The 20834-nt window shown below is 41.8% G+C and overlaps 1 protein-coding gene and 1 long non-coding RNA gene across 3 annotated transcripts; one reads left to right on the forward strand and one right to left on the reverse strand.

Annotated features, from left to right (window-relative positions):
• Positions 1-119: 119 nt before the first annotated feature.
• On the forward strand, positions 120-6530 carry LOC146306570 (uncharacterized). Its single transcript, XR_014768998.1, has 5 exons — positions 120-690; positions 2242-2679; positions 2813-2908; positions 3000-3110; positions 6463-6530. It is a non-coding gene; the product is annotated as an uncharacterized LOC146306570 (long non-coding RNA).
• Positions 6531-6786: 256 nt separating this feature from the next.
• On the reverse strand, positions 6787-19965 carry LOC146306571 (receptor-type tyrosine-protein phosphatase O-like). 2 transcript variants are annotated; one of them, XR_014768999.1, is made up of 6 exons: positions 19480-19965; positions 12535-12657; positions 12273-12428; positions 10440-10575; positions 9662-9786; positions 6787-7120 (listed from the first exon to the last, which is right to left on the reverse strand). XR_014768999.1 is itself a non-coding variant. In XM_084711155.1 (5 exons), exons 2-4 carry the CDS (start codon positions 12613-12615, stop codon positions 10441-10443), a joined length of 372 nt encoding a protein of 123 aa, XP_084567281.1. In that variant the 5' UTR covers positions 12616-12657; positions 19480-19965; the 3' UTR covers positions 9403-9786; position 10440. The 2 variants fall into 2 exon arrangements, 1 of the variants encoding a protein (XP_084567281.1); XM_084711155.1 differs by lacking the exon at positions 6787-7120 and having other exon boundaries at positions 9403-9786.
• Between the last annotated feature and the right edge of the window lie 869 nt (positions 19966-20834).

The following is a 20834-nucleotide window of genomic DNA, read 5'->3' on the forward strand; positions in this document are numbered from 1 at the left end:
TAATACAGCATTCAGCATTAATGCACTGTTCGCCTGATTAGACATATTATCAAGGTTATTTGTTTGTCATTATGCAACACGGGGTTGCACAAAATGGAAGTTGTAGTCCTTTAATGCAACACATATAACATATAAAGATAATTAAATTTAGAATAAAATAGGATATATAAATTCAAATAATACAGTACATACAGATTTATTTACATATACATGTAAGCACTCGGGGGGAAATAATTCTGGGAATTATGAAGGATATGTACGTTTAATGCCACCTACTGTGTTGCAGCCCATATGGGTTATATAATTCCAGATACTTGAGTTACATCATTTTATTTCCTTTGAATGCGTTTTATGCAACTAACATCAAAAGTAAAATTGCTTGCATATCTTTTTTGAGTTATACCAACAAATACTGCGCAATGTTTACACTCTTCATATTATCAGCTGGGGCTATTTATGAGAAGTACTTGTGTATTGCTTCAATGTATGCTTGCTGAACTTACCGTATATATTGTACACGATATAATGCTTTTATTTTGAAAACAATTATACTACACGTGTTTCCGCTTTGTAAGGAGCTGACAACAAATGTGTTGCAACCTTATGATAGTTTGAGTGACTTTCGCAAGAGACTTTACAGTGTCTTGATGATGGATACGACTGGCAGTTCCTGTCAAGTGGAAAACACAGGTCCGTTTTATTGTAGTGTTTCATAATGTCGCAGTTAGCTGTCTTGCATTAGCTAGCGTCGTTAGCTCGTAGCCCCAAGCTAACAGAAGCTAACTTCCCTCATGTAAACACAGCAAAACATGGAATTAAAGCAACTGTTGCTTCATATAAGATCTTAAGCAACATTTTAAATACATTAAATGATCAAACTTCCTCTGCGAAGCTGTAAACCAGTCTCTTGTAAGCAACATTTCCCCGTTTGTCTATGTTCTGTAGTTAGCTGAGCTAAATCAACTCAGTGATAACAGGAGTTGTTTTCTTGTTTACACGTGATGTGTGAGAGGAATTTCCTGTTGCAGAACATTATATATGCCCTGTACATTGCTGATATATTAAGGTATAATATTAATAAATAAAACAAAACTTTTTAGAAAAGTTAAGCAATGCAGGGGACTAGAAAACACAAGAGGCTAATTAAAGTCATTGCTGGAAAGAGCTGTATTTTATTTTCACAACAGATGGTGTCACTTGTAAACTGTGATACACCAAAGCTGTTATGGAAACACAGTATGTTAAACAGGCGTTTTCCCTTTTTATCCTGTCAATGCAGCGGTGGAAAGAATACTGCAAGTTGGTTTTTAAGCATTAGTACTGTGACATTATTGAAATATTACTTGACTCCAAGTAAAACTACTGGTATTAAAAATACTTGAGTAAAAGTACAAAGTGTTCTTCTAAAAAATTACTGAGTATTAGTTATCTTTGAACTGTTGATGTGTAATTCATTGTAAATATGTAGCAGTGCAGGAGGTTCCCCAATTACCTACTAAAGGCTAATTTTTGTCCTTTAGCGCCTGTAACTTAAAGGTGCAGTAAGTGATTCTTGAGAAACAACAACTCATCCACAGGTCATCAAATACTGACTCTTTGGGTTGGGATTTTTTTGTTGTTGTTGTTGTTGGTTGTTTGGTTTCTTTTGTTTTATAGGTAACATTTTATGTACATGTTGATAATTATTGAAATAGCGGCAAAAAATCCACAGTTTCAGTGCAGAGTTTTGTTAAACTGTTACATATCTTTGTTACACATGTATGATAAGCACGTTTTAGCTATCATTACAATATGGCTTGATATAGATTTTTTTATTCCTTTATATTGTTGTTAGCATTGACCCAGAAAAGCCAGTATCGGTTGGCCTCGACTTGGGAGCCACCAACCCAAAGTGTCAGTATTTGACAACCCAGGAATGAGACTGAACAAGCAACTGTTTTATCAAACTGTGATTATAAAATCTATCCTGTGATGGCTGACAGCCAAAGTCTCAAATCAGAGCCAAGAGGAGGCAAAGAAGTCTAGTTTCCTCTCAGACCACTTAAATTACTTTATTCTGAAAGAACTTTTGTCCAATGACACCAAAAATAACCTGCCTACCCCCACTGTAAGCGCTTAACCTCCTAAATAGTCACAGCTGAACCTGCAGACAAGGAATTATTTTATAGGAAAATGTGTACACAGGTATGATAACTTGCATATAACAAGAAGACACTTGTTTGTGTGTCCGTGTTTGTGCAGACATATTCCTGCCGTTGTCGTCCTTGAGGCTGCTGATCCCTCCTCTGCGGCTGCTCTCTGCAGCCATGTGGCAGGTGGCTCAGCGCAGAGAGGTCCTCCATTATGAAAAGCTCGACGAGTTTGTGACGCTGGTGACGGCGACAGTTCCTGACCTGCTCAGCCCGAAGCAACGAGGCAAACTGCTTCTTCGACTGAGAGCAAAAGTGAGTCGGCAGTTTTCATAGGAGATCGGGTTACCAAAATGTTAATAGTAGTGCAACGCCAATTCCAAAAAAGTGTTTTCAAACTGATAAACTTGCTTGTCTTTTTGTAAATAGATGTGTTTTCCTGCATATTTCTCTTCAGATTATTCTGGAATTGTGCAGAAATGAGGAAACAGCCAACATTTTGTGCGTCCAGCCTCACCTGGAACGAATCCGCCCACCAGGATACACGGGAGTAAGTGAGAGCAGTGTTTTCACAATTATCTTGTTACCCCAGAGAAACAGGTGAAAACATGTCAGATGGAGCATTGATGGAGCGTTGATGTGCTTATATTGTTTGGAGCGGTGACAGTGATGGTGTCTTTCAGAGTGGAGACGCAGAGGTGGACGCAGAGGCGGCCATTTTTGTGGAGCTCATCCATACGCTGCTGAAAGAGCCGGCAGAGAGGCAGCATTTCTACCAGGCAAGTTTTTTAATATCGCCCAACTGTCATTTCAGTCTTTTTGTAACTACGTCCCATCACAGCTGAGTAACGGTAACTTTTTACTCCCCAGGAGGTTTTTCCGACAGAGTACGGTCTCAGCTACGACACAGACATGCAGCTCCTTGTGTGGGAGCTTCTCTCTAAACTGGAGAAACTTCTACCAGTCCCAGACCTCAGTAAGGTAGGAAATAACATCACATTACAGCAGCTGCTACTCCACACGTTTGAGAAATTATTTGGTGAACAAAGTTGGAACACAACTGATTGAAGTTGAAAGCTCATTCTCAAGCCTTGAAAAAAAGTTTATGATATAAACAAGTCTGATTGTTTGTTTTTAGCAAATAGACATACATATTAAATCAAAGTGACAGTTAACCCAGAAATCAAATCAAGTATGAGTTGCAGGATTTTGTAGATATTGACCGTAGAGGTCTCTGCCTTTGCTCAAATATAATACAACTTAATGGCCCTTGGCTCGTGGTGCCCAAGAAAAATTCAGATTCAGACTGTTTTTTTGTTTTTTTTTTCCCAACAATCATGACCAGGCAAGGCAAGGCAATTTTATTTATATAGCACCATTCATACACAAGGCAATTCAAGGTGCTTTACAGAACCTGAAAATGCATTAAAATAGAAACATTAAAAGAACATTAAAATTGCGCTTGAGATAATTAAAAACAAAAGCTAAAAGCAGGACAATAAATAGTTTAAAACATTACAGAAAATGCATTCAAAGAAGCAAACATAAAACAAAAGAAACAGCAGACAAATATAAAAACAATAGCTACAGATCATCCTAAAAATATGTAACGTATGCACTTCAGTGGTAAGCTGCAGTAAACAGTAATCATCCATACAATCATCCGACCGGGTTACTCGAGATAATTGTTAGACCTTGTTGTGAGCAGTTTCATGGAGGAGCTACTTTCTTTCTGCAGTCTAATCTATCAGAACTACTGATAGATTAGACTGCAGAAAGAAAGTAGTTCCTAAATTAAAAACGGTTACAACAAGGTCTGTGGATTATCTTGAGTAACTCGGCCATGATTTTTGGAAAGAGATGCTAATTTTGAATTTTTCAAATGTGATTTTGTTGTGCTTTAAGCCAAGTATCATCTACTCCCATTATATTGGAGAGAAGTCAGCCTTTTCTACGCCCGGTATCACCAAAACTCTGCAACTCACACCAAAACAGTCTAAATGGATAAATAGCACTACCGGTCAGAGGAAAAATATACAGTTTTTTTGTATATATAGCCAGAAACTGTGAAGACAGAAATTGTCATTGGATTTTTAAATTTCTGATGGTCCTTGAATGAGTCATATGCGATGAGCGTTTCCACAGGAAATTTAACCAAACCTAAAAAAGTGTTATTTTATCGCTCATTAAAGTTTTGCCAAGCATTTTTGTCAGCAGAAATGAGAATACAAGGATGCCAGTTTTATAGAAGCTGGAAAAATTTAAATAGGTCAGTATGTTTAGTCAAGCTGCCACAATTAATCAATTCTGCAGTACTGACTTTTTCTATTGTAACGTAACTTCACTGTACGTTAAAACAAGATTTGGTGATAAATTCTGTAGGACATAAAACATTTCAAAACTTTTTGGGGCACTCAGGCAAAACCATTGTTAGGTTGATAAATTATTTTTCTATTTTCATCTTAAACTTTGCCTGTCATGTAAAATCTTTTGGTATTTGGGGCCTTAGAACCAAAATGTTGGCATTTAATTTAACATTTTCCCGACATAAATTTAAACAAATTTTTGTACCAAAAAATTCTGCACCGAATTTTGGAATTAACTGAGCCTTTTCAGATTTGTCATGTTGGGATGTTATAACAGATGTTGTCGGGGCATAAAACCTCTGAAGGTGAATCAAAGAATCCAAACAGCTGTAAGTTAAAGTTTAATGTTTGGGGAACCACAACAAAATCAGTGAATGTGAAGTGAAAACATTTTCTCAGTTTTGCAGTTTTCTGGTCGTGAATCGTCGCCGCAGCTTCGTGCGTCGATCGTGTGATGGAAGAGGTTTTGGGCTCGGGCCGTCCCGGAGATATGCTCAGCAGATATATTTCTGTCGTTCCCCAAATCCAGTTCAGAGTCTCTCCTCTGTCACATTTGATCCGTTTCTCTGGATTGTTGCAGCCGATTAAGATTGCAAACCTCAGAAGGTTAAAAAAAAAAAAACCCTCGGCGCCGGTCTAAAGTTACTCTTCGTCTTCAGATGGAGATCCTCCGTTAGAAAGAGCGACGCGGCGCTCAGGATGGGACGCGGCGGTCCAGTTCGTCCACGGCGGTCAGCAGCAGAAACTCTTCCCTTCTTCAGTCTGTCAGCAGTAGGGGTGGGGGAAATTTCCAATTCTTAGGTGCATCGCGATTCGGACGTGGACGAATCTGAATCGATTCACAAACGTCCAAATTTCGATTATTTAAATCTGTTAATTAAAGCGATACAGAAGCTTCTAAATAATGTGGAACTAAGAAGCGCGGTACCCGTCATCGCCGGGACACTTTGGGACGCGCACCTGGAGCGACACGCGCACAGCGGAAAACAAACATGGCCGACCGGCAGCCACCTCGCAATGAGGTCCGAACAGCTCCTTCTAATTGAAAAGCAGCCGTGTGGAAACACTTCGGCTTCCACAACGTCGACGGCGGAAGCGAACTGGACAAGAGCCACGTTATATGTAAGCTGTGTCGAGCTAAAATAAAATACTTTGGCAACACAACAAACATGAGATGCCGTAACTCGATTCCACCCGACGGAGGAGTCGGGGAGACGGCAGGCTGCTGTTGCTGCGGCTACTAGTGGCTACTGTTGGTACTTTCCAGTTTGCACATATTTCCAATAGTTTAATAAAATATAATCGAAATGAATTCTTATTACAAATGCGCTGTTTTTAAAAATTGCAAGTGACGAATGCTTATTCAGTGAGACAAAAAGAAATGTGTTTGTGAAAAAGTGCATCGATATACATAAAGATGCATCAATAATCGTTTTATAATCGAATCGTAGCCCCTGAATCGTAATCGTAATCGAATCGGCAGGTGCCCAAAGATTCCCACCCCTAGTCAGCAGGTCAGGCAGCTCAGAGGCCTCAGTGCAAAATACAAACTACTGCTCTACGACCACAGTCTCTACGTCTAAACTGTCCTCTGACGCGCCTGACCGCCGCCGGGCGGGACGGGGTGGGACGGCAGCATGAGGCACTCGTGTTTCCACAGAAAGGTGTTCGTTCCCCTCAGCTGTTGGGTTTTGTGCCCTTTGTTCAGTTCTTGTGCAGACCCAGCAAACATTCAGACGTAAAAAGTTTGGACCAAGTCGAGCAGCATTTAGTGACGCTGGTACCAAAAACACGTTTCTGTTAAAACACTGTCCAATGACGAAAACCTCCGACCGCAGCCCAATTTTTTCACTTTTTCAGCAAAGCGTCTTCTGAGCAGGACGTTTTCACTTATTAAAAATCTAACAAATCCATTAAAAATCAGCTTGAAGAGGCCGAAACACTGAATCTTGTGCTCATGTTTGCAGATCTTCATCCTTCGTCGAATGCTTGCTGGGTTCTTCGGGTGGGCGTGGTCCGTGCAGCGGTCCTGGCTTCATCCTGGATGATGAATCCTTCCCGTGTTTGGGACGTTTGGCAGTGTCACGTCTCAATCTACCGCCTTCCACTCCGGCGTGGGGAGAATAAAGGCCAGGAAAGCTGCACACGTTGGAGAGGTGAATGCCGTTAGTGGAGCTGAAAAAAACCTAAATGAGGATGAGGATGATGATGATGAAGAAGAAGCGGAGGAAGAGGCCAGTGTGCTTGGTTTTTTTTTTTTTCTTTTTCAGTGACTCCTGAGATAAAAAAAACAAACTGCTGACTTGGCTCCACTGACTCGTCTCCTCACGGCGTCTGAACGAGGACGGACACAGTGAAAGACATCCAATCACAGGACGGAGCTCGGTAAGTGTCTCCTCCCGGTCCAGAGGGCAGGTTGTGGTTCAACATGTTGGTCAGTCAGTCTGTGAAGGCTCCTTAAGGCAAAACTCCATCCTCATGCTCTGACACCAATTCAAACAAAAAACTGGGTTGTTTTTTTTTTCTTCTCCTGTTCGTCGAGATGTTCTGCTGTTTTGTTTTTTGATAGTGCTGATGAAGCGGATCTTGGATGCCTGAAGCACGGGAGGTCGGTGAGGTCGCAGCCTGCAAGACAACCACCAGGGATTACAGTTAGTGTTTGTTCACTTTGTCATCGTCTTTTCAGTCAATCAGAATCAAGCATGTGATCTCACAGGACGCTGAAATCAAAGGTACGTTCCACAGGCTTTTGCAATCTTTATTTTATGGTCCTTATGCATCTTAATAATTCTATGTTTTTCTGTAGTAATTTTACAATAATTTCCACTAAGTTTGCAGTCAAAGTGTAAGTCTGTACTTTGTTTGTTTTTAGATCTTGATGAAATAATAATAATAATAATAATCATGATGATGATAATATTTGTCTGTCCAATAACTGCTGAGTTTTTTCAGGGAATTCATGGCAGGAAAATATCTGGAAACACAGACTTCTGAAGACAAACATGTGACGTAAGTCGTTCAATGAGTCATCGGTACAGAAACATGTTCTAAAGGAGGAAGTTACAGGGAAAAGGCCTTGGAAGGGTTTCTGCAGTACTGGTTTCTGCTTCAACCAATCCTGTGGTGGTTTACCGGCTCACCTGAGAACCATCAGTGGGTGAAACGGCCTTAACGGCCGGCCAATCAGAGCGAGCAGAGACACCAAGGAGTGGGAGTGGCAATCCCATTCCCTCTGTTTGTCTGTTGGTGGGCGGTGCCAGCGGCAAACGCAGACCAGCTGCGGTCAATCCTGGCTGCAGTATATCAGGAGGCGCTCTAGCTGGAGCGTCAGCGGAAGCGTCAGCCCGCGTGTTCAGCCCTTTGCGTGTGAAGACGTTTGCGGGTAAAGACGCTGCGTGTCGACCTGCGCGTGTCAACCGAGCGAGGAAACCGAGCGAGGCACCAAACTCTGCTCAGGTGAGCGCTCAGTCTTACTAACCTCTTTGTGCAACTGCCAGTCTGCAGTGAACACAGCAGACTTCACTGCTCGTTATGCTAACCTCCTCACACTCGCCAACCTGAGAACCATGCTGCCCTGTTCTACACTGAGCTCTTGTCTGGATACGCTGTGTCCTCTATCGACCAGACCCTGCACGCCAACCTCAGAGCTGCTGAGAGAAAATGGCCCCAAACAAAAGGTTGGTCTGATTTTAACACAGTTCAGTCATATTGGTATCCTTCTCATGCAGCATCACTGCTGCAAAGAAGGCCTCCTAAAACAGAACAATTCAAAATGCCACTGACACCAGAAAACTATTTTCAACCTTTAAAAGTCTACTCCAGTGTTTCTCGATCCTGGTCTTCACTATCCTGCATGTTTGAGATGTTTCTGCTCCAACACACCTGATTCACATGATCGGGTTGTTGTCAGGTTTCTGCAGAGGCTTGATGACGAGCTGATCGTGTGAATGAAGTGTGTTGGAGCAGAAACATCTGAAACACACAGGACAGTGAACTCTGAAGACCAACATTGAGAAACACTGCTCTACTCAACCCTCCACCACCAGCAACCAACCTGACAGCAGATTCATTGGCCTCGCTTTTTACTGACAAGATGGCTGCCATCAGCAGCCAGTTCACTGAACCGATTCAACCCAACATGCAGAAATCCTGCTGAATCTTTTTCTTCATTTGCCCCACACAGCGAGGTTTCTGAACTACCTACATGTACCCGTGCAACCACACGTCCCCTGAATCCCAATTCCAACCCACCTCCTCCTCCTGTTCCCCCTCTGCAACTCCCATCATCAGATGAAAGCCACCTGGCCGTCGCAGCAGCTCACACACGACCGTCCAAACTCTTTTCAGACATTGTGCCGTGCTGGTGGAACAACCTGCCAAGCGCTACCAGAGCAGGAACGTGCCTCTGTGCTCTGAAGACGCAGCTGTTCAGAGAGCAGCTCCTGTCCTGATCTAAACAGACTCTTCTATGTAGTTTGATTGTTAATCCTCTTTGAATAAAGACATCTGCTGAATGAATAAATGTAGATGGTTCTAAGACTCTGAAACATGGTTTTATTTTTTGAATAACTTCTCTCATATATATTTTATTTCAGATGTGTTTTACTTGATGTTTGAGTTACCATGGAAACCAGATCAGATAAAATAATCCTCGATTAATCCTTTAACAGAGATGTTTGCAGGATTAAAGCAGCAAATGTGAATGATGATGCATAAATATTGATTTAATTGATTTTGACTTCTATAATTGTTTTTTTTGGTTTGTTTTTAAGTCTTGACATGTTTCTATAAAGATGAAAGACAGTAGATATCAGGGGACTGAAACTGTCCCACAGTGTCTTTATTTTCAATGTTTCTAACAAACAAACTAAAAAAATAAATATTAAGAAAAAAATTTGTTTTTTTACTGAAAACTACTTTTCTTCACCAGCTGAATTAATTTAACTTTGATTTGAATTAATCCACTGGAGGAAACATATTATATATTTGCTATATTTCTGTATAATTGGCACCAAATGATATTTTTCCTCTGATGAAGAGTTAAAGCATCATTCGAACCTGTGAGCTCAGTATTAATCTAAAAACATCACGACTACAGAAACAAACAAACAAACAGGAAGGAAACGTGTGGTGGCCTCTGATTGGCTGCTGTCAGCTGTGACTCACGTCTGTCGGCGCCTCCTTCATTATGTCTTGCTGGCGTTCTCGTAGATGACGTCAGAGGTGATGGACTGCTGCTTCTTTTTCTGCCACATCAGCAGGACGCACTGATGGATGAACACGTACTGCTCCTGCACACGGGACGAGGGGGAGCGGGGACAGGGGGAGACAGAGAGAGACACACCTGTGAGCTGGGACAGCCAATCAGAGACGAGAGCTGAAGGTTCAACGGCGTGTTGTTCAATCAGACTCTGGTTGGTTTGATTCGTGCTCACATGGTGACCAAAACAACCAGAACATCTGCAGCAGGAGGACCAGCTGAGCTTTGCATTCTGGGAAAATGAGTTCTAGACGGACACTGACTGTGGGTCTGATCTGGGATTTATATTGAATACTGGGAAAAAAAAAAATTATAATAATCAATACTGAACCAGACTGCAACAATATCTGCTGTGATATTTACAAGGAGAATTATTATTATTATTATTTTTATTAATGACGTGTTTTTGTTTTTCATATGTTCAGGTCACCGCTGCTGCTTTTGTTCAGTCTTGTTAAAAACTAAAATTAAATCATTTAAATTAAAGGAAACAACGTCCTTAACGCTCCCTCATGTGGACGCTGTCCTGCTCGCAGTCTCACCTGCAGAACAAACCGACCATGCGTCTGAAAACGTCCTCAGTGTGTCCTGCAAACTGTCATTAACTAGTGTTTTGTACAGAACGTGTGTGTGTGTGTGTGTGTGTGTGTGTGTGTGTGTGTGTGTGTGTGTGATATAAAAGACCTCAGTCTGGACCATGGACAGACGGTGTGAATGCATCTCGGACACCATCCCCAGGATGTCTGCGAACTCGTGTTCTCCGATGTGCTGCATGAGACGGTCCAGAGCGATGAAGGTCCCCGTCCTGCCGACTCCAGCACTAAGACGCAGACAGACGGAGACAGACAGACAGACAGATGCTCATCAGACAGAGAAACTCTGCTCTTACTATCACAACCATTCGGTCCATCAGTCAGGACGCCACCACAACAACATAATGGACATGACATAATCAGTCTGAGAGTGTTTTAATGTGTCTTCCTGTCAGGAGGAGTCCAGCTCGTCCTGCTCTCTGATCTGATCATTAAAACTTCCTGGACAGACGCAGGACAAATAAATGCCGATTAATGACCCCATTAATCAAACTGACTTTCAAACTCTTCACTTCCTGTTTCACAACAGTCAACATGTCAACAACTTTGTTCTAAATAAAATTATTTTATTGTATAATGTAATTTTGACCTTGCTTTACTTTTCTTTCAATGATGTTTTTCGGGTCTGATAATCATCTGAAGGCAACACGAATAATAACAGCAGCTCATAATAAAACTAGTTACACTCAGAAATCTTTCATTTGACTCGTTGACACAAAAACTTTCAATCTTTTATATTTATTGTTGCTCCTTTTTTTCCCTCATAATTATCAACACTGATTTTTTGAAAATTGAGACGCTTAAGTCGAGCCCATCGGTTGGTGTTTGATGCTAACTGCTAACTGTAGCATCCTGTCCATATCCTGACATGATACATGTTGCGGCTAAACTTCTAACAGATGTTAAAATGCTATCTGTAAGCATGCTAATGATTAGCATTAGCATTATTAATGTAGTAAACCTGACCCTTTTACATTAACGTACTACAGCGGTGAACATGCTAACTGTACGCATGCTAACACGTTATGTGTTTACATTCAGAAATCCAGTCCTGATCAGACTTGATGCTAAATTATGCTCACCTATTACAAAAAGGCTAACATGCTAACATCAGAATGCTAACATACAAACAGAGAAAATGTTGCATAACACATGACTAACTGTTACTAGTTTCTCTGCATGCTAACTTGCTAATGTACCAAAAGTAGCACATTAATATGCTAAACTTTGTCAACATAGCACATGACATGTTAGCATGTTAGCATGCTAACTGTATGGATGTACGCATTAACATGTTCATGTTTGTTTATAATAAGATATTTTCACTTTAAAACAAGATGTTTTTACATTAAAACATTTTTTATTTTATAACTAAATATTTTCACACTATAATAAGATACTTTCATGTTAGATGCTGAGTTTAGTTAACTTTAGCCATTGATAATAATAATAATACCTTAGCATGCTAATGTTAGCTTTCAGCTCACATTCACAGCTGAGCCTCACAGACTCAGTTTAGCAACAGTCAGACCAGAAAGTGATGCAGTAAAATTAATTCATGTTGTGAGTTTAGTGATGTCGTTACTGTGCTGAAAGGTTAGCTGGTTAGCTAACGTTTGGTGCTAGTCTGACACAGTAGCATACCAAGCTAACTGATTCAAGCAAGCTAAGTCGTTAACAATGACTTAAAACAGTTTGTTTGATGCGTACGTTGTTTGTTGGGGCTGATAATTTACACATTTATATAAATATTTATGAAATTATATCTAATAAATATCAGACTTACAGATTATTTAATTTGATTTCTGAGACAAAATGTTCTATAAAATCTAAAGTGTTTTTTTTTTTTTTGAGCTCAGATGAGATTTTTTTTTTTTTTTTTTTTGTGGACGTGAGGATCTCCGTCCCCGTCCTGAGTCCTGACCTGCAGTGGACGATGATGGGGTCTTTTGGTCCTGTTGGCCTGCTGACGGACGATGTGGACGAACTGCAGGATGCTCTCGATGGCGTTGACCGTGGGGACGCCGTGGTCGGGCCACGAGGTGTAGTTCAGGTGGAGGACGTCCTGACTCTCATCAGCCTGCAGGGGGAGACAGAAGTCGCGTGTCACGGCGTGTCAGAGTCTCTTACAGCGGCCTCTAGTGGCCGCCGGTGGAACCGCAGCTGTTGGACAACCTGGTACTCACATATTCCAGTCTGAACTTCCTGATGGTCCGCTCTGGAGACTCGGACTGCGAGAGCATCTCCACGCCGATCTCTCCGTACATCACAGGTTCGTCTGTGAACGGCCAGTAATGATCACACTTCACCTGCAAACACCAAACATCTTCAACGTTAATTCACTCAAACATCATGTTCAGTGTTGATCAGCTCAATCTGACTTCAAATATTCAACATCCTTCATTCATTAGTATTTTTTTTACTTTTTTTTACTTTTAAAGGACCAGTGTGTAATAATTACAGGAATTTATGTACATAAATGACATATATATAAGTATGTTATTTATTATTATCAATCAACGTAAACTCATAATCTATATGTTCCCGTTACTTTAGAAATAGCCATTTATAGTTACATACTGTCGGGTCGACTTATGGAGATCATCATCCTGCGCCGTTTACGGCAGAGCGGACAAACTCACTAACAGTGAGTCTTGGGAAGCCCATGGCGACCTTACGTAGACGCCGCAGCGTAAACACGGAAGTAGACGGGGAGGATAAGACGCGGGTGATTGCTGGCAGACCATTTAGCGCTGTGAACCTTGACTGGCACAGTTTTGGCAAATGGAGGATCAGACATACACTGTACCAGAACAAAAAGCAGCGGACAGTGAATCCCCGACATCCAAGAAGCGGAGACGCGAAGAAAGTAAACGCAAGCATGACAGGAAACGGCAAAAACACAAATCAACATCGGCATAGCGTTTACACGATGGAAACCGCTGATGGAGGACAAACGTTTTCACAGTGACACCGAGGTTGCCTGTTTTCTGCTGGACAGGTAATTAATCCTACACACATAATTGAAGTTGGTTGTGAGATAGCTTTTGCTCGCCATTTTGTCCGCTGACGGCCACCATACTCTTGGTGAGAGAGGGGCGGTGTCGGGGTAAATCCTCTTAGTTGCAATCTAAGGTTTGAATGCTAGATGCCACTGGAAATCACACACTTTTCCTTTAAAGGCAGTGATGCAGTTTAGCTTTAGCTTTTCAACATTTAACATTCACACCTGCTTTTCTTCTTCTTGTTGTTGTGTGAATGTTTTATTCTTCTACAAAAACATCTTTATCACTATTATTTTTCCTTTTTTTCCACTGAACTGCTCACACGTTTTTCAACAGAAACTTTTCAAAATATTCAACTTTCTTTGAAGTTCAGTTATAATGAACTCCTCTCTTCCTACATTCACACAGAAACTCCATTCAAACCTTTAATTATTCAATATATTTTTACATCATCTTTCATACATTACTGCTATTATTCAACATTTAAAAGGAGCAATGCAATTTTTCAGCATCCAGCATTCACTCCTGCAGTTTCTCCAGAATGATCCTTCTGTAATCGGGTGTGAATGAAATGTTCTTCTACAAAAAAAGCCAAAACTTTATTATAGATGTAGCGCCTCTCTAGTGTCTTTTTACTATAATAAGAGGTCGCTAACCTGGGCTCTTTTCCTAACAAACTTAAATGAAAAAGTAGGATTTCTCTGATAAAGTTCACTGTATACACTAAATGTATGCGTGGAGCTCTATTTTTTTTAATACTGTGCGACTTCTCAAATAAACCAGATTTTTAAACACCACTTTAAACACTTTTAAAATAAACTAAAATACTTTTTAAAATTATGTCTCTATTTGAACTGTTTTTTTAAATTTCTTATTTACCTTGATGAACTCAAAATATCACAACCAATGACCACAACTGTTCTAGTTTAAACCAAAAAACGAACTATTTACTCAAAAGTGAAATTAAGCAGGTAAACACATTTAAATCAGACTTTTCTCAAATCATAATGTAGTATATAGTGCCGCGCACTTATACTGTTTGGTTGAAGTCAGTGATACAGGGGCGGAGTAATATGACAAGAGTGAGTGCTGTAAAGAGTCTGAATGTATGTCCCACTGTGGCTACGAGTGTTCAATAAAGTTCAGACACATGAAGTTAAAGTAAAGCAGCCGACTGTTGTTTACACAGCAAGTACCCAGTCATGTGAAGCCACAACATGGTGTCAGAAGTCGGTCCAGTTCGTCAGTTTGCCGGAGTTGTTACACGCCGAAGTTGTGCTAAACAAGCTGAAGATTAAGCTAACAGGTGCGCTGCTCGGAGAGCGGAGACACACAGCGGAGCGGAGAGATGGATCAGTTCAGGTTGCCATCGCCGTTGCTGCTCACCGGCAACTTGGGAGAAAACTGGAGACGATGGGAACAGTGCTTCCAAATCTACATGACTGCGAGCGGAGCAGAAAGTAAGGAGGAAAAAATAAAAGTTGCTATCTTACTGCACGCTCTGGGAGAGGATGCTCTCGAAGAATATAACACGCTAAACATTGATCATGATGAAGAACAAACTGTAGAAGAAATTCTAGCAGCTTTCAGAGCGTATTGTCAGCCCAAGAAAAACACAGTATTTGAGAGACATCAATTCTGGGCACATCCTATGACAGACTTAATCACAATTGAGAAATATGTGACAGAACTCAAGCAAAAGAGTAAAGATTGTGAATTTGGTGCCTCAGAAAATGACATGATCAGAGACAAAATAGTGTTCAGTATGAACGACCAGCGCCTGAAGGAGAGACTTTTAAGAGAGCCAAGTCTCGCATTAGAAAAAGCCATAGACATATGTCGTGCTGCAGAGACTGCAAGAGCGCAAATACAAGCAATGAGTGCAGCTGCCCAGGAGAGAGCTGTGCATGCAGTGCATAAGAAAAGACAAAAGAGCACACAATCAGCTTATAAAGAACAAAAACACACAGGTCATCACACACAGGACAGTGGACAAAGGAACACGTGCAGAAAATGTGGAAAATATCACCAGCCAAGACAATGTCCAGCATTTGGGGTATCCTGTCATAAGTGTGGGAAACAAAACCATTATGCAAAGATGTGCGGGTCAGGTAAACCTCAGCACGGAAAGACAGTGCATGATGTAAGTCCAGAAATAGACAGCCTGTTTGTTGGAGCAGTGACTACTAATCACCCAGACCCTAAGGTTGACAAGTCCTGGTACTCTGAAATAAACGTTGACTATATGCCTGACAAGTTCAAGTTGGACACAGGGGCAGAAGCCAATGTACTACCACTGAGGATGTACAAGACCATAAAAAGGAAGGCCAGGCGTGAAAAGAGAACACACCTACTGCTGCGACCCACAAAGACGGTGCTAGTGGCATATGGAGGGATGAGACTGAGGCCGGATGGGGTACTCACGCTCAGGTGCTCCACACCCAAGACTCAGGCAAGTTTATCATTCTATGTATCAAGGCACTCGTCCATACCTATCCTAGGCAGGCAGGCCTGTGAAGACTTGCATCTAGTGAAAAGAGTGGATATTAACACTATTGTTGCTAAACGTCCCACAACAAAAGAAGCGCTAATAGCGCAGTACCCAGCTGTCTTTGAAGGTTTAGGGGAGTTCTCAGGAGAACATCACATCCACACAGATCCCAAGGCTACGCCAGTCATACATGGCTGCAGGAAAATACCATTGGCAGTCATGGATAGGCTCAGGGACACTCTTGATGACCTGTTACAAGCAAATGTGATTGCACAGGTGACTGAACCAACACCATGGGTAAATAGCCTAGTGGTCACAGAAAAGAAAGACAAGAAGACATTAAGGGTTTGCTTGGACCCCAGTGATTTGAACAAAGCAATACTAAGACAGCACTACTCCATTCCTACAACAGATGAAGTTTTGTGCAAACTGGCGGGTAAGAAGATATTCACAGTGCTAGATGAAAAGGATGGATATTGGCAAGTAAAGCTAGACAAGGAGTCATCACTACTGTGCACCTTTAACACACCATGGGGGCGGTATCGGTTCAAACGCCTCCCATTTGGAATCAAGTCAGCAAGTGAAGTCTTCCAGCAACGGAACTGTGAAACATTCGGTGACATCCAAGGAGTTCACATCATAGCAGACGACATGATCATTGCTGCATCGACAGAGGACGAACATGATGAGATAATACACAGAGTGATGACCAGAGCAAAAGAGGCCAACGTGAAATTTAACAAGGAGAAAATACAGTACAAGGTGAGAACTGTGAACTACATGGACCACTTTGTCACATCAGAGGGCGTGAAGGCTGATGAGACAAAAGTTAAAGCCATCATTGAGATGCCTTCACCCACCGACAAGGCAGGACTACAGCGGATGCTCGGTATGATAAAGTACCTAGCACAGTACATCCGCGGAGAGGCTACCATAACCGCACCACTGAGACAGCTGCTGCGGAAGGACAATGTGTGGCAGTGGCAACATGAGCATGAGGAGGCAGTTAAAAGACTGAAACACGCCCTCACAACTGCTCCTGTACTCAGGTTCTTTGACCCAAACAAACAGCTCATCATACAGGCTGATGCATCTAAGGATGGTCTGGGGGCGTGTCTCCTGCAGGACAACCACCCAATAGCCTATGCATCAAGAGCGCTGACGGATACAGAAAAGAACTACGCACAAATAGAGAAGGAGCTATTGGCGATAGTCTTCTCTGTTAAAAAGTTCCATCAGTATGTGTATGGAATAAAGGTAATTGTACAGTCAGATCACAAGCCACTGGAAAAGATCCTGAGAAAAGCCACTGGGAACAGCTCCTTCCAGACTGCAGAGAATGCTACTGCAGCTACAGCGATATGACCTAAATGTCACCTACACACCAGGTAAAGATCTGTTGATTGCAGACACACTCTCCAGAGCTGTCACACATGAACAACACACAATGGCAGATGACATCACAGACGAGAAGGTTGCCTATATTTTAGAACCGACAGACGCTTTGAGTGTAGAAACTCTAGAACAGCTAAAGATTGAAACACAGAAAGATGACATACTGCGGCTGTTGCAAGACACACACAGGCGGGGCTGGCCCCAACACAGAAAACAGGTAGACATAAGACTGATACTATACTGGCCGATCAGACACACAGTAGCCATTAGAGAGGGAGTAATATTTGCAGGAGACAGAATAATCTTGCCAAAAACAATGAGAACAGGCATGCTGCAAAAGCTGCACATGGCTCATCAAGGCATGCAGCGGACAAAGGCACTGACCAGGAAACACTGGTACTGGCCTGGAATGACAAGGGACATAGAACGAATGGTTGAGTCCTGTGGAACATGCCAGCAGTTCCAGCCCAGAAACCAGAAGGAACCGTTGATCTCGGATGATATCCCTGAGCTTCCTTGGCTTAAAGTAGGGGCTGACATCTTTGAAATAAAAGGTCAGTCATTTCTGTTAATGGTGGACTACTTCTCGAAGTACCCGGAGGTGCTCAACATTACGGACAAGACATCACACACTGTCATTAACAAAATGAAGTCAGTTTTCTCTAGAATAGGGATACCAAAATAAATTGTATGTGACCATGTTCCATTTGCAAGTCAAGAAATGAGAAATTTTGCAACCTCATGGGGCATAAAAGTTACTCATTCAAGTCCAGGTTATGCACAGTCAAATGGACTGGCTGAGAGAACTGTAAAAACTGTGAAACACGTACTGAAGAAGGCCCTACAAACAATCATGGATCCTCATCTTGCCCTTCTCACCCTGAGAAACACACCTGTAACAGGCATGGAGTACTCCCCTGCACAAATGCTCATGGGCAGAGTCCTCAGAAGTACACTTCCAAGCTCTAGCTCAGTTCTCCAACCTGCAGTGCCTAAAGATGTACACTTAACTCTTCAAAATCTGCAGCAGAGACAGCAGCAGTACTACGACAGAGGTGCAAAGCAGCTTCCAGAGTTGCTGCCAGGCTGCACTGTGCACATGGAGACAGCACAGGGCTGGCGTCCAGCTGTGGTCACTGCACAGAGGGATGAACCGCGGTCGTATGACATAGTCACATCTTCTGGACAGCACTACAGACGTAACAGACGTCACCTGAGGAGAACACCATCAAACGCTCAGATGTACTTGAAGTCAGATGGACTAGAGGATGAGCAAACCAGCACACCAGAAGCAGGCCCAGCGGAGGATGTTGACACTCAGTTGTCATCCCCAACGCACCTGACTCAGACCAGGAGTGGATGAGTCGTTCGACCGCCTGGGAGATTCTTCAAAGACTTTCTGATGGGCCGACGGTAAAGGTTGTGCTCCAACGGAGGGTTAAGTGCTGGTAACCTCTGACCCCATTCTATACTGCTCAAAAAAAAAAAAAAAAAAAGGAATGAGCAGTGAGATGTTCTAAACTGAAATGTTCATCAGTAGTCTGTTGTTGTAAAATATATATATTTCTCTGCTCTTAACAAAGAGGAACCAGACAGGACATGATATGATGATAGTAGACACAGATGTTGTTAATATTGTTCTTGGTGTCACTTCAAAACAGTATTAGATGAGTTACAGATCTTTCACACTAATGTGAGATGTGAGTTTGTATGCTCTTGTGTTAAACCTGTGAGCTAAGCAATGTTGGTAATGAGACGCAAAGTTAAGTTTTCAAACATGTGTTTACTATGTCCAAGCCATGTACAACTTCCATGCTGAAAAAGGGGGATGTAGTATATAGTGCCGCGCACTTATACTGTTTGGTTGAAGTCAGTGATACAGGGGCGAAGTAATATCACAAGAGTGAGTGCTGTAAAGAGTCTGAATGTATGTCCCACTGTGGCTACGAGTGTTCAATAAAGTTCAGACACATGAAGTTAAAGTAAAGCAGCCGACTGTTGTTTACACAGCAAGTACCCAGTCATGTGAAGCCACAACACATAAGAAAAATTATACAATACACCTTTAACGTGTGTGGGGGCCCCAATGAAATAAAATAGCCGGCACTAAGAGGAAATAAATAAAAATAATCCAAATACTCAATTCCACCGATGCAGGCCTGAATGCAGCTCGGGTGCGTTGCAGCCCTAAACCAATGGCTGTTTCACTTCAAAGGCAAAATAAAAAAAAGATAAAGTACCTTGTTCCAGATCTATTCCTTCCAAGGAGGTGGCAGAACAGGTGAAGCAGGGGAGGTGAAGAGAGGATCCACCTGGAAGAAGGGAAACTCCAGTCGCAGGCTGTTTCTCTGCCGCTCGGCTCCGCAGGCGACGGTCTCACTCGGCTCGTCCTCACCGCTGACGATCCGCTCGACCCGTCTCCGCCGCTCCGCAGCTGCACACACGCTCCACACAGGCTTTGCCGACGAGGTTGCTAGCCGCTAGCTTGTTAGCAAAGTCCGTGAACCGCAGCCACTCAGGCAGCAGCTAGCTCCCTTTTTTCTCGTTCTTCGGGTTGAGTAATCCACTCAAAACTTCCTGAAAAGTCATCACAAAGTCTTTCAAAGAGTTCTTGTCAAACACTAAAACGACTCTGGGGACAACACTCACTAAACAGTCTGTTTACTTCACCCTTTTTGCCATGTTTTTCCTTTTTTTCTTCTTCCTCCCACTCCCCTCTCTCTTCCCATTACCTCTCTCTCCCGCCCCACCGTCTTCACGTCCCCTTTCAAAATAAAATACATACATAAACCATACGTGTCTCTTTTCTTTCAGACAGAGATGAACATTTTCACGAATATTATAAACAACACAATTAACATATTATATGCATTTTTGAAATACACACATATTACCCAGTTCTCACTCTCTGTTAACAAATAATTTTAACTTACTTTTTTTTTTAATCTTAAATGGCATTTTAAACATGAACTTATTTACTATGAACTTGAGACTCTTTTTTAACTATAACTACAAATTACTGTGGAATTAACTTGTTTACTTTAACATATCATTTTAATGTTCTTTACCGGGTTACATAGAGCATAATTTAATTTAACTTTTCATGTTTTGTGCGTCAAAATCTGATTTTGTAAAGTAACTAAAGCTGTAGAAATAACTTAAAGTAACTAAAGTAACTAAATCTGTCATTTAAATGATGAAGATTAAAGTAAAGGTATGAGATTTCCCTCTGAGTTGAAAATACTCAGTTACTGTAGTAACTGTAGTGTGAGCAGTAATCTCAGCGAAGCGTGAACTGACCTCCGTCGTTCGTTACACTGCGTCAGCATCACGATGATCAGAGATTTTCAGGGGTCAGTATTTCAAAACTTTCAATCTAGAATCTATCTTGAAATTATCCGGATAGGACTAAATCTCAAATTTGGGTATTTTTGGGGGGTGTTTCAGAACCGAGACAGAGTTCAGATTAGTTTTTATTTTGGGGCATTTCAAAACTCAAATGTGGAAATCACTTTAGTTTTAATGCTAAAAATCAAAATTATTCTGATCAGCATGAATAGGTGGATGTAGAGACATATAGGGCTCATGGGCTGTA

Source organism: Lutjanus erythropterus, chromosome 22 (genome assembly GCF_056507025.1).
Source record: "Lutjanus erythropterus isolate fLutEry1 chromosome 22, fLutEry1.hap2, whole genome shotgun sequence".
NCBI classification, from domain to species: Eukaryota; Metazoa; Chordata; class Actinopteri; order Lutjaniformes; family Lutjanidae; genus Lutjanus; species Lutjanus erythropterus.

Coding starts and splice junctions, on each gene's coding strand:
- LOC146306571 (XM_084711155.1), bottom strand. CDS start 12,615: ATGTACGGAGAGATCGGCGTGGAGATGCTCTCGCAGTCCGAGTCTCCA. Junction 12,429..12,534: donor GGAAGTTCAGACTGGAATAT/GTGAGTACCAGG, acceptor CTCCCCCTGCAG/GCTGATGAGAGTCAGGACGT. Junction 10,576..12,272: donor CCCATCATCGTCCACTGCAG/GTCAGGACTCAG, acceptor TCTGCGTCTTAG/TGCTGGAGTCGGCAGGACGG.